The 13068-nt window shown below is 40.1% G+C and overlaps 2 protein-coding genes across 2 annotated transcripts; both read left to right on the top strand.

Moving 5' to 3' along the window:
- The first annotated feature begins 403 nt into the window (after positions 1 to 403).
- On the top strand, positions 404 to 10167 carry LOC109635435 (nuclear factor of activated T-cells, cytoplasmic 2). Its single transcript, XM_020096592.2, has 10 exons — positions 404 to 982; positions 2067 to 3003; positions 3222 to 3393; positions 4487 to 4689; positions 5276 to 5448; positions 5849 to 5986; positions 7324 to 7379; positions 7590 to 7722; positions 7904 to 8488; positions 9681 to 10167. The coding sequence occupies exons 1-10, from the start codon at positions 865 to 867 to the stop codon at positions 9725 to 9727; spliced, it is 2562 nt and encodes an 853-aa protein (XP_019952151.1). The 5' UTR covers positions 404 to 864; the 3' UTR covers positions 9728 to 10167.
- Positions 10168 to 10724: 557 nt separating this feature from the next.
- Positions 10725 to 12686, top strand: manbal (mannosidase beta like). Its single transcript, XM_020096725.1, has 3 exons — positions 10725 to 10882; positions 11210 to 11405; positions 12301 to 12686. Exons 2-3 carry the CDS (start codon positions 11256 to 11258, stop codon positions 12409 to 12411), a joined length of 261 nt encoding a protein of 86 aa, XP_019952284.1. The 5' UTR covers positions 10725 to 10882; positions 11210 to 11255; the 3' UTR covers positions 12412 to 12686.
- Positions 12687 to 13068: the final 382 nt, after the last annotated feature.

Raw genomic sequence — 13068 nt, 5'->3', positions numbered from 1 at the left:
TCAATCTGTTCACATTTGAGACGGGATGGAGGCAGAAATCTCATTGACAAATATCATATATCTACACTACTACAACAACTAATGGGAAAAGTATACAGGCTTACAGTAAACAGTCTTTTTAAATTTGGATGAAGTGAACTTGTAGAAACCGAACTTGGGTGTGGATAAGGTTGTACAATACTGGCACTCAGTGGCCAAAAGCTGCCTGCACTTACTTTTCTATTTCATTTTTGCTTTAAATTTTTTTTATTTATTTATTTATTTATTTGTGCACATGTAATATATTCTAATTTCTCATAACAGTTTTTTTAGATTTAACTTTAAATCAACCAGTGAATACCAGTGAATTGTCTGCTACTTAATTATTGTGTATATATGACAGAGCAGCCCAACAGGTTCCAGTGTAAAGAACACACACGCACACGCATGCACACACACACACGCACGCACACACACACACACACACACACACACACACACACACACACATATATACTACCCTGACTTAGCCTAGATTAGTTTCCTGTGTGATATATTGTAACCTTTTTTGTCCCCATGGGGAAGACAAGTCCCCACAACGTGACTGTAAAACCCCCACAACTTGGGTTATACCTACACCACACACACACACACACTCACACACCTCCTGTCTGCTTGTCACCATTTGCCGTGACAGGAAGCATCAGCTCTCGTTCTTTGTGCCTCGGAGCAGGATGGTTTTTTTTGAGTAGCTGCTAATGTTTTAAACTTCTCTACGAAAAAGCTTTAATTGAGTTTAATTAGCTTTTTATAAAAGAGATAAAATTAGTTTTTGACCTATAACAAGTTGTTGAGGACGAAGAATCTACACATTCAGAGCTGGATATGAGTTTGATTCCCACTGAGAGTCTGGGTCGAGACATTAGTCAGGAGGAGCTGGACTTCAATGACCTGTTTATGTATAATCCACCTGGAGAGGATTTCCCTGTTGGCTGTGACAAAGGTAAGATATATGTATATATTTATATGTACTGTAATTATTTCGAGAATTAATAAAATATCTCACATTGCAGGATGTTCTTGGTGATTTATCAGCAGTGACTGTGTGTTGAATGTGTAGCTGTAATAAAATGTCTCAGAGAGTACTTAGCTGTCAGGTACTGATGTTACACTTACAACAGGTGGAAGAAATCTAGACCCTTCTTACAGTTTAGGAACATTTTTAGAAACACAGTTAAAGAAACAGAGTGTGATACCATCTCTGTTAACAGGGGATAACATAAATGTAAGTATGAGCTCATATTTAAAAAAAGCAATTTATCGGGAAAGCCCCATTCACATAGATTATATCTTATGCCAAGGAATCCAGATAGAGATGGGCCGCATCTAAAATAGGAAAAAGATTTCATAAATGTGTATTTAATACAAGCAGGGGAAGGATAACACAAAAAAATACTAACACACGTTGAACTAAAGTATAGAGCAGATGTGGAATCAATGGCAAAAATGAAAATACAAAATAAAGAGCAAATTTTAAAAGCAATGAAATTGTTCGCAAATGATTTTCAAAGATTTTTAAACATGGCAGGAGAGGGTAATGATTCCAAGTTTTGGGATGTTTTGCCACTCCTCCTTAGTTTGGGAAGTTGGAACCTTGAGGACACTTTTCTGTGACGATCAAGTGTTGTAGCTGTTGGGACAATAACAGGCGATTAGATAAGTATTGTGATAAGTTGCCAAGTAAAGCTTTTACCATAAAGGATATGAGTTTTTTCAAACCCAGGCACATTTAATTTACAGCATTGTGTACCTTAAATCTGAGTTTAATCCGCATGCATATACCTGTAGGATTTACTGACATCAAAACTGTCTTGAAAGCCAGTCCTGATTCAAAACGCAACCTAAAGAGTCACAAGAAGAAAAAAAGAGACTTTTGAGACCTTTTGTGTTTTATCACATCTGCATTTTCACATGTTCTGGTTGTTCAATTAAAGACATGGATGTAATTATTGACAACATTCACAACATTTCTGTCTCAAGTGTGTCGGGTTTGCACAAATTCTCTGCTTCTATTTTGTTATTGACAGATGATCCAGTTGTCCTCTTTCAGAATGACCAGCAGCCTGTGTACGTCTCCAGCTCCAACCAGCCAGCCCCAAGCCAGAACTCCTCCGCTCACAGCCCCACCAAAGAGAACCTGTCAGGGGCTGTGTTTGACTCTTTGGGCCTGGCATCGAGACCAGGGAACATACCAGCTCCAAGCCCCAGGATTGAGATCACTCCATCCGGTGACTCCCTAAGCTCGCAGACCCTGCAGCCCAGTCCTGGCTCCAAAGTCCTGGGAGCCTACAGGGAGTGTGTGAGCCCTGCCAGCAGCAACTCCTCCACAGGATGGCCAGCAGAGTCCTACTCTCCTGTGGCGTCCCCATGTGTCTCTCCTTCCAATAGAGGTGGCTGTGGCATGGGGTTTTCTGCCTTAGACCTCTGCCCGGGCCTCCAGGGGATCCACACCTCTTCTGCCCAGTCCTCTCCAGGAGCCTCACCTCGCAACAGTGTCACAGATGAGACCTTTCTCCTGCCACAACACCAACGTACAGCTGCACCACTTCTTAACCAGCGCTCCCATTGTGCCTCGCCACATGGAAAGCGAGCCTATGACCAGGCCCACTCCTGTCAGGGTGGCACCCCTGTCAAACAGCGCTCCCGGAGCCCAAGCCCCATCCCCTCGCCCCTAGAGCAACAGGGGTCCCACTATCTTCAGCAGACCCAGGCTGAGTTTCAGACCCAGGTTCAGGGTCTAGGGGAGGAATGGAGCTCCAGTGTGTCCAGAGCTGTGCCCTCTGTAGTGGTGCAAAGTGCACATGGGCAGGCCCAGAGGCAGGACTGTGTGTATGGAGAGGTTTATAACTGGGCCATTGAGCAGGAGAGGATTGGAAGGTCTGGACCTGGGGTGAAGCCTGACATGGTCTACATGGTCCCAGCTGTGTGGCCTTCCTCTCAACCAGTCCAACACGGAACATTCAGGTGTGTCGTTGTTCCTGTTTTATGAAGTACAGACAATTAATGTTTTTCTAATGAGCTCAAACGTCCAAGTAAAAACCAAAGAATACAAAGTCTACCTTTTAATTGACAGTTATACAATTGAATATGAAATATGGTGCAATCTGTTGACATTTTGCAACTTGTTTGTATGTTTTCTCTTATTTTACTCTTGGGTCTCTCTCTCTCTCTCTCTCTCTCAGTGGTCTCTCTGTGGCCCCACTTCCCCCACTAGACCGGCAATTTCCCAGTCTGTCTGGTCAGTATGAACTGCTGATCCGGCAACAGCCCAAATCTCACCACAGAGCTCACTACGAGACTGAAGGAAGCCGTGGCGCGGTAAAAACGCCCAAAGGAGGGCACCCAGAAATTCAGGTAGTATTCACACCTCTGCTACGTGGTCGCAACCTTGGTGGTGATCAGTATCATTAGTCCGTGATCAGTATCATTAGTCCGTATGTCTCTCAGACCAATAACTCAGGCAGTCTTAATCCCACTTGGATTATCCAAGGCAGGTTGGTTGAAGTAGCATTATTTTAATTTTGTCAAAGGTCAAAATGGGGTCAAAGTTTTAAACTACACAAACAGTAAATATATTTTACATTAACACCAAACTTGGTATACAGTATAGCCTTTGGGGACTGAGATACACATTTCTATGATAAATGAGCAATATAAATAAGAAAACATGGTTGACATCAACCAAAGTATGAAGGTTGTGGCTTAGCAAATCTTGGTTATAACCCTTTTTGAATTTGTCCAGTCTTAATAAATCTTGGTATATATTTTCAGATTTGACTACCATAAAACCCAGTGATCATGCATTATTATTTTTGCTGTCCTGCAATCCTCTTGTTATTGTTAAATTCTGAAAATGTCATCATCATCATTTCATGGTGCTTAAAGGTTAAAGCTATTGATAACTTAAGAAGTGTTAAAGAGATTGCACATATTAAGACTGTATGCAGCGTGGGTGCAGCATCTCTGAGTGCATTTCTAGTTAGGAGGTTGTGGGGGATTGTTTGTGTGAATGCAAGAAAGGAAACAGAGAAAAGAGATCACTCTCACTTTTCATCTTTGTTACAGAGAGGGAGAACGAGGTTGTAAATGTAGGTGGCATTTCCTGGATAATGTGTTTGTGTAAAGCTGTTCATGCAAATGGAAGGAAGAGACTAGTGTCACTTTCAACTCCAACAAGGACAAGTTATTAATGTATGTACTGTTTCACTCTGCTAAAAAAAGTTTACATATTTGTACATGGGTCTATTACATTAATAAGCCATCACTTTTGGTTTTGCTGGCACTGTTGTAAAAACAGATTATGCAAAGCAGTGTCCTTGCTCTGCCAGTTAGACCTGGGAAATCGTCCCCACAGGAAAAATAGATTTTCTCTGCAGTCATGCACATCATTGTTAATTTAATTCAGTGTAAATCGTTGGGATTGATTACATTTTGTCGCCCTCACCAGCTCTGTGGGTATCAAGGCTCGGCTCCACTGGGGCTGCAGGTCTTCATAGGCACAGCAGACGAGAGGCTCCTGAAACCCCACGCCTTCTACCAGGTGCACCGCGTCACGGGCAAAACCGTCACCACGCCCAGTATGGAGAGGATGATCAACGGGACCAAAGTGTTGGAGATCCCTCTGGAGCCAAAGAACCATATGAGAGTGGTGTAAGTAAAACAGAGAAGACATAAGATACGAGTTTAACGAGACAAATAAATGACAAATGCACTGAATAAGGCAAGAAAATCGTGTTTTTGGGATGGTTTCCTGTGACCTCAGACTTATTAACCAATCTGAAGTCAATGCAGTGATTTTTGTTTTCTGTTTTGATTCTGTGTGTATTTTATGCTCTTTCTTTCTACCACCCACAGTGGTTGTCTCTATTAATGTAAGCCAAAAATCTTATCATTTATATTGTCATTTGAACAAGTTGCTGTTGGTGCTGACAGAAACTTGAAATGCATCACTTCCTGTGTGCCAGAGGGTTTTTCCAGGAAGGACCTACCAGCCGCTGGGTTTTTACAGTAAATGAAAATGTTTTGATGAACTTGATGTCTGAAAAACAAACTGCAAAACAGTGAATTTATTCTGAATAAAAATGTCACACATCGCTTATCTGTCCGGAAACTGGAGTACAACTGACTCATCATTTGATTCAACCAAAGTTTGACTGTGACTGTGTTTGAACAAAGAGTTTTGCAGTGTACTTTCAGAACCCTGTTCATCTCACTAATGTTTTCTTCCATTTTACAGGATTGACTGTGTCGGGATCCTGAAGCTGAGAAATGCAGACATCGAACTGAAGAACGGCGAGACGGACATCGGGCGAAAGAACACACGTGTGCGTTTGGTGTTTCAGGTCCACGTCCCCCAGTCTGGAGGCCGGCTCGTGTCTCTTCAAGTTGCCTCTGAGCCTATTGAATGCTGTAAGGATTCATTCATGATGACTGCTTGTTAACAAGATCCAGTATTGTAGATTGCATTTTATTAATACCAGTGTTTATATGTTATATATGTGTTAACATGAAATGAAACTACACCTTCGATTAACACCTTACATTCAGAGGTAAATATTACAGTTTTCTAGTTATATATGGTCCATTGCAGCATGTGTTGTGTTGCTGACACATTTGCTAACTATGATTCTTTTTTTGCAACTGTTCTAATATCTAAACATTCTACATTATCATGCCATTATCATTATATTTGTGGCCTTGTGACATTTAATGTGAATGCCCTGCTGGCTATACCAGTCAACACTGCAATTCTGGATTTTAATCTTCAAATACTCAAAATGTCGAGCTTGGTTTTCCTGTGTCTCCTCAGCCCAGCGAGCTCAGGAGCTCCCTGCAGTCGAGAGGCAGGACCTGGACCGATGCTCTGTGCTCGGGGGTCAACAAATGGTCCTCACAGGACAAAATTTCACATCTGACTCCAAGGTGATATTCTCTGAGAAGACACAAGGTGAGGAGAAGATGTTTTGCTGTCCACTGGATGTTAGAACTGTTACTTCTGACAAACTTAATCATTTTCTTGCAGAGAATTAGAGTTAGAGTTTTCATACAGTTGTGTTAGCTATGCACAAAGACTGGAAAAAAGGCCCTTATTTTAATGTTTTTAAATGCTTTTATCTTGCCTTCTTATATTACATATAAAAGTCTCACTGTGCCATTGTCTCCATGACTAAACAGTCCATTTTTCATTTTGACATAGTATATCAACATATTGGACCCAAAAATTCTCAAGAAACATCAAGTGGTTTGATCACTACAGCGTGACTGTGGACTCCAGAGGGTTAATGCTCATCAGCTGCATTTAGCAACCGACAAAACTGCAGGAAGTCAAAATTTGTGACCAAAAACAATGCAAGCATGTCAAAGCTCCCTGGTTAAAATCACACAGTGTTGATTAAGCTGATAAATTGTGTTGATCAGCTTTAGCGGTGATGGTAGATTGATTATGTTACTTTCAAACTGAACCTGGTTAGCTGTTTCCCCCAAACCAAACTGGTTTTAACTGTGGCATTAGTCTCTGCATCTAAATTTCAGCAAGAAATACAATTATTGTATGTTCCCTAAATGTTTAATATATAAAGGTTTATGTCTAGTTACTATGATATAATGTACCTGGATTTAAAACTGGTTTCTACAATCAAAATAGTCTAATGTTTTGTACACCACCCAGATTCGACCTTCTCAACCTCCTGTTTTGAACGTAACGTCTTCCTTCAGACTTGACTTTTAACTGGTGCAAACCTTTTCAAAAAGTTTTTCTACGTGGAAAAGTCACACTCTGTTAGCGCTCCTTCTGCCCACACAAATTAGTTTGGTTGTTTGGTTTGAGAGCAGGATGCAAACAGTAGACTGCATGTGAAGCCTCCCTGCTGCTTGGCGTGGGGTTTTATGCTACAGGATGTGGTTCGACAGACTGATTCAGACCCAGAGCAGAGGCTTTATTTTTTTGTTTTTTTTTAAGCGTGGGTAGAAAACAGGCAAAGCAGGTAAAAAACGAAGATGTGGATGAAACAATAACCTAATCATAAAACATGAGGTAGATTTCCACTGGCTCTGAATATACAGTATGTGTTCACATGCTGGACTGTGACTTAATGAGAGGATTGATTTCTTACAAATTCATCCTTTCACCCAAACTTATTTTGGGTTCAGTTGTGAAATCTTTATCAATCTCCTTATCTAACTCTTAGCAAGGAGGCAAATATGTGGATTTTCCAAAAATTTCAAACTATTGTTTTATTTATATTCTGATTTCAATACCTGCAGCCTATGTTCCATTTTTTTCAGAAGGGCAGCAAATCTGGGAGGTGGAGGCCACGGTGGACAAAGACAAAACACAAGCTGTGAGTTCACATCCACTTTTCAACGGTAGATTTAGATGTATTCAGGCATTAAATGAACACTGTCTCACTAAATTCACTCAAAACAGAAAATACACACAAAATCTGCATTCACATTCAAAAGATTTTATTTTCGTTGCAGCAGGGGCAGCATTTGCCTCTGTCGATACGGGACAGTTTGTCTGAAACAAGACGTTTTTTTTTCCTGTGTAGAACATGCTGTTTGTTGAGGTCCCGCCGTATCGAGACCGAACCATTTGCCACCCGGCCAAAGTCAACTTCTACGTCATCAATGGGAAGAAGAATGGCAGTCAGCCTCAGCACTTCATCTACACTCCTGTCATAGGTATTTAACTGTTTTAACTAGATGATGAAGGGGTATGCAGAATGTTAGGAAGGGCTCTGAAAGGTCAAAGCTAGGGTTGGGAATCCTGGATAAGTCCTGGAATATATTTTTTAATGTATTACTCAGTCGAACAGCTGATTGACTCCATCTCATTTTTCTGTGTTGGATTTTTATTTTCCAGCCGTTAAAGCAGAGCCACCAGATGACTATCAATTGAATTCATGTGGCTACTCAGTGCCTGGCCTGTCGATGAAGTCACTCTACCATCACCTGGAGCAGGACAGCCACTTTCAAGCCTTGAATGTTTCTCCAACACTGTACCATCTGACCACTGTGGACCCCAGAGCCTGCGTGTTAACACCTGATCCACTGGATGACCAATCAGCCTATTACCAGTCCAGAGCTTTGATCAACAGTCCCATGCTGTACCACACTGTCAACCAACACTATAGCAGCTGTGGTTCCACCCTTCTTACTGATTCCCCAATGGCATCCTACTCTGCCTCCGCCCGCAGCCAGTGCGTCGGTGCCAGATCCCCTGTGGCCAACCTGTTGGAAGGTCCTCAGGTTATTGATTCCTGTGTGATGGAAAGACAGCAGACGATGCTGCCACTCGGGAAGTCGCCGCCTTCAAGATTTATCCAAGGTCAAGCTCATGGGAAGGCTGGGTGCAGGGTGGAGCCAGGTGGAGGTAACCATGAGAAGTGGGCTCCAGAGAAGGTCACAGTCAAACAAGAGAACCTCAGCTATGCCTACCTGGAGGATGGTGAGTGTTACTGTTTTATACTGAATGGGCAAGTGTGCTGGGAAAGACATGCTCCTCTCTGACATGAGAACCAGGAGAGCAGTGTCCGACAAAACCAACAGTCTGTCAATCACTTCAGCTTGTAGCTACAGCGTGCAACCTTTTGTAAATAAACGTGTTTGAAGAGTCACTAGCAATACTACATTTGCATAATCTTTCTATCAGGCAGTCATCCAGGGACTGAGTCTTGGCTGTTTGGCTTCTAATTTCGATCCCAGGTTAATCTTTGTCTGAGTTTTTGAAAAGTTCTTGAGAAGCTGATTTCTAAACTGTTTGGCGGATGGGGATTTGTGGTCCAGTCAGTAAATGCATTCAAGCACACTGCTACTGTGCACCTGCAAATCCTGCCTGATGGTTTTCTGTCGGGCCTTTCTACTCACTTTCCTACCTGTTTCACACTCTTTTTCTCTTTCTCACACACACACACACGGGGGGGGGGGTCTATTTATACCTCTGTGATGAGACAGCAACAGGAAGTGTATTTTACAGGCAAATACATGTGGTTAAGATGGAAAAGAAGAGAGAGATCAGAAATGTCCTGCAGGCTGGAGTAAAAGTGAAAGCTGAGGAAAGTACCGACAATCTGTTTTAAATCAGTGGAAAATTTGCCAAAATATCGTGTTTGTCTTATTATTTCTTTTTACCATTCTTAAGATCATATCGAACATTAAGGAAAATTGTATTGTTTCTGTCAACAGATGAATGTGTAAGAACTGCAGTTGTTTAAGAGAATAGATCCTTGATCAGTCCAGAAACCACTGACGTTAAATCTCTGCTCATGAAAATTGAAACATATTTTGGACATTAATGTAATGCTTCACATTTAAGGCACCATCCACAAACCTATGACTATTACTATGACATGAACCTCCCTGGTTCATGTCATAGTAACAATCCAGACTCACACCACCCCTGATTTCCTGTCATCTCTCAACTGTGAACCTAACGACAAGGAAAAAATAAATAAATAAATTAGTGAGATCAGTGGAATCACCTCTTTTTGTCCACAACCATAATGTACGCAGTAAGAAAATTAAAAACTCCACACTCCACAAAGACTTCTGATATCAACCTTTGAAGTAACTGGTCTTGCTTTACTTTTGCATTTTAGTTAATGTTACATTTGCTCATTCATTTGTTTTATGCTTTCCAGTGAATGACATCATCAGCAGGGACCTGAAAGGCCACAATGGAGAGTGAACCTGGAGACCTGCAGCAGCTTTGGTGTGCACCACATTCAAAGTCCAAGCAGTAAACATCAAAATCCTTACTATAACAGACGAAGGTTGTAACTGCAAGAATTGCAATTGTTGAATCGGCTGGATTAAAGAAACACATGAGGCAAAAAAGAAACTGGAACTGTTTCATGAGAGGGTTAAGTTGACATTATTTCAAGATGTGTAACGAGATCTGTAAAACAAGGGAGGGAAGTGGTTCACTGTAAATACACCAGCTGCAACATGTACATCAAAGAATGGATCTAATCACTGTTACTTTAATACTGTCATACATATTTAGCTAAAGACACGTATCATACTTATACTGCTTGTCTGTATTGTGTCTTCTCTCTGTTCATATACTTGTGCAACGGCTCTTTGTAAACATGTGTAAATATTTTATAATAAATCTGTTTAAATGAATCGGTGTGTTTTGAGACTTCAACATCCTGCGGCCAATAACGGACTAATTGTACAAAATTGTAAATATCTTATCGTCCAAATTACACAATCCTTTTCTCTACAATCTATTGCTCAATCCCCTTCTATTATATATATATATATATATATATATACATATATACATATATATATATATATATATATATATATATATATATATATATATATATACATATATACATATATATATATATATATTAAATGTTTTCCTATTTTTATATGTACATATCTAAGCTTGCACAAACACACTGTAGCAAATTCCTTGACAAATAAATCTGATTCTGGTTTGTACTGAGAGCCGACTGAAAACTATTAAAAACATTCTAAACTAATACATTCTTATTGTTCTGACTTTATTGCCTAAAGACATTTGTGGATTATAGAAATTCGTTTTTTAAATTATATTTCTTAAGGAGACATCACAGTTGAATTGTTTCTGTGCCTCAAGCCTCAATGTTTAACAAGAACAGTAGGGGGCGACATTTTCAAAACAATCATTTACCAGGTCGGAAACGGGACACAGATTGGTGACATCACTTCCGTAAAGCGGAAGTTTTTTTCTACCTTTGTAAAATGAAGCAGCGTCTTTGTGTTTAGGAATCTGGAGCTGGAAGTATTTCTACCTGATGTTGACAGGCCTGTAACCAAGAGGAAGAGTGAAGTATTCCCGCCACAGGTACTGAGGTCTTCCTCTCTGAAATCAAACATGGAAACATTGCGTCGTGGCTCAGTTCCACGTATTAAAGAATGTGGTTTAATCAGTGTTTGGCTTCATTATAACGTCTGAATGTATTTATGTTGATAACCTACTGTCACCACGGTACTGAGAGAAGAACACGTTTGATCCATCCATGATATCAAGCCATGATAAGTCAATGTATAGATGTATATATATGTAGATATATGAGATAGATAGATATGTATATGTATGACAGGCCCTCCATAAGCCTCTATTTAGAATCACTTGCATTGATCCTCCTCTCTGCTGCTGTTGTTCACACAGAGACGTCACTGAGGGACACCCACCACAGCAAACATCCAGCGGCATCATGTCTGCAGACCTGGACCTGTCCCCTCCAGAGGTCCCTGAGCCCACCTTTCTAGAGAGCGTGCTGCGGTACGGCCTGTTTCTGGGCGCCATCTTCCAGCTTATCTGCATCCTGGCTATTTTCCTTCCCATATCCAAGGGGCATGAACAGGTGAGAGGATAAGAGGAAGAGGGGTCATGTGATGAAGTGTGTTTCCCCTCTGCAGCCTGGTTTACTAATACGTTTTGGTTCAGGTTAAAGTAAGGAGGAATGGGAAAACAGACTTTGAACATGAGTGTCTGTGCCTGTTGCTTTGAAAAATGTAGCTTTAATAGGGATTTAATGTGTGTGTGTGTGTATATATATATATATATATATATACACATTAATGGTCTGCACAGTAGTTTGTCAGATTCACAGGTTTTACTATTTTAAAAAAACAGAAACTTGCAAAATTGGACGTAAGTGTTACAGAATATGTTATTTTTTAATGTCCATTAAGATTGAGCCATCAAGGGTTACTTTCATAATCTATATATTAAGAACTATCAGGGGAGATTATTTATAGACCGGAGCAATTAAATCCAATGTCTAATTATTCTATTTTCAGCCGTCGTCATCAGATGTACTGATTACTTTCCACAGTATGTGGCAATTTCATTCTGCTATCATTCCTCTGTGCTAGAAAAATAGGAAAGATTGTAATCGCAGAAACAGTGCTGACTAAGGGAAAGTGCTGGAACACGCCTGAATTTCTTTGTTTGCTCTGTGACCAAAAACTTTTATTGAACCATCTATTGAATGCAGATTAGTTTGAGACCATTCTAACAGGAAAACTGTATTACCAAGATCTATTATCACAAGTTACAAACCCTCCTCTGCCAATTTTACTCAATTTACTTGTATATGTGAGAGTCAGTCAGCAAAAGCATCATCTAAATATGTCTTCAAATCACATTTTTATGCTTAGCAATCATGTCAAGTATTTTCATACCACATTTGAATGACTCAGAAGATTTCTTTTGAAACTGCCGTGTGTTTCATGTGTCATATGTTTGCTCCACAGGAGGAGCCTGAGTCCACAGACAGTAAGGCTGCTGAACCGATAAAGAAACCTAAAGGAGCAGCATCTCAGATTCGACAGAAACCAAAGAAAGAGAGCAAGAAGAAGCGCTAGACAGCTGTGTGTGTGTTTTTGTGTTTGTTTGTGTGTGTCACTAAACATGTATGAAAAACTGTTTTTCTACAACACTAAAACATTGTTCTTAATTTGAGACACTTCAGAATGAATGGTGTCCTGTTCACAACCAACACAGTATTACCAGGAGAAAACTGCCATTGTGATGCTTGTGGTCTGTGACGTATTTTTATTGGCTAAATGTTTTGCAATAGTTTCTTATGTTTGAATATCATTGATTGAACTACATTTATATTAAATGCACTATGCAGTCATGTGCCTCAGTTGTGTTTATTCATTGCTAAACAGTTTGGTTAAATGATGTGCAATAGGATTGTGTCCTGTTATAAAATAATCTTTTTGAATGGCAGATTATATATTAACTCGACTCCGTTTTAAAGTTAGTTTTTTTACACCAGAAAAGCATGCTTTACTGCAATAATCAGATGATAGTTTAAATTTACATAATGTTAAGACAATTCATAAACTCTATTGGTACATAATCCAAGATGAGAAGATGATGCAAAAAGGTAATCCAACTATGTGGGTCTTATGTTTATGTTGTTGGCCTAATTTTGTTAATATCACATTTATATTTGCCAGTAAATGCCTCAAAAACATAGGCCTCAAAAAAGACTAGAGTATTAACTGTATACA

This window comes from Paralichthys olivaceus, chromosome 2, assembly GCF_024713975.1.
Source record: "Paralichthys olivaceus isolate ysfri-2021 chromosome 2, ASM2471397v2, whole genome shotgun sequence".
In the NCBI taxonomy this organism is placed as follows: domain Eukaryota; kingdom Metazoa; phylum Chordata; class Actinopteri; order Pleuronectiformes; family Paralichthyidae; genus Paralichthys; species Paralichthys olivaceus.
This window is presented reverse-complemented; position numbering and strand designations above follow the sequence as displayed.

Coding starts and splice junctions, on each gene's coding strand:
- LOC109635435 (XM_020096592.2), top strand. CDS start 865: ATGAGTTTGATTCCCACTGAGAGTCTGGGTCGAGACATTAGTCAGGAG. Junction 983..2,066: donor CCCTGTTGGCTGTGACAAAG/GTAAGATATATG, acceptor TGTTATTGACAG/ATGATCCAGTTGTCCTCTTT. Junction 3,394..4,486: donor GAGGGCACCCAGAAATTCAG/GTAGTATTCACA, acceptor CGCCCTCACCAG/CTCTGTGGGTATCAAGGCTC.
- manbal (XM_020096725.1), top strand. CDS start 11,256: ATGTCTGCAGACCTGGACCTGTCCCCTCCAGAGGTCCCTGAGCCCACC. Junction 11,406..12,300: donor TATCCAAGGGGCATGAACAG/GTGAGAGGATAA, acceptor TTTGCTCCACAG/GAGGAGCCTGAGTCCACAGA.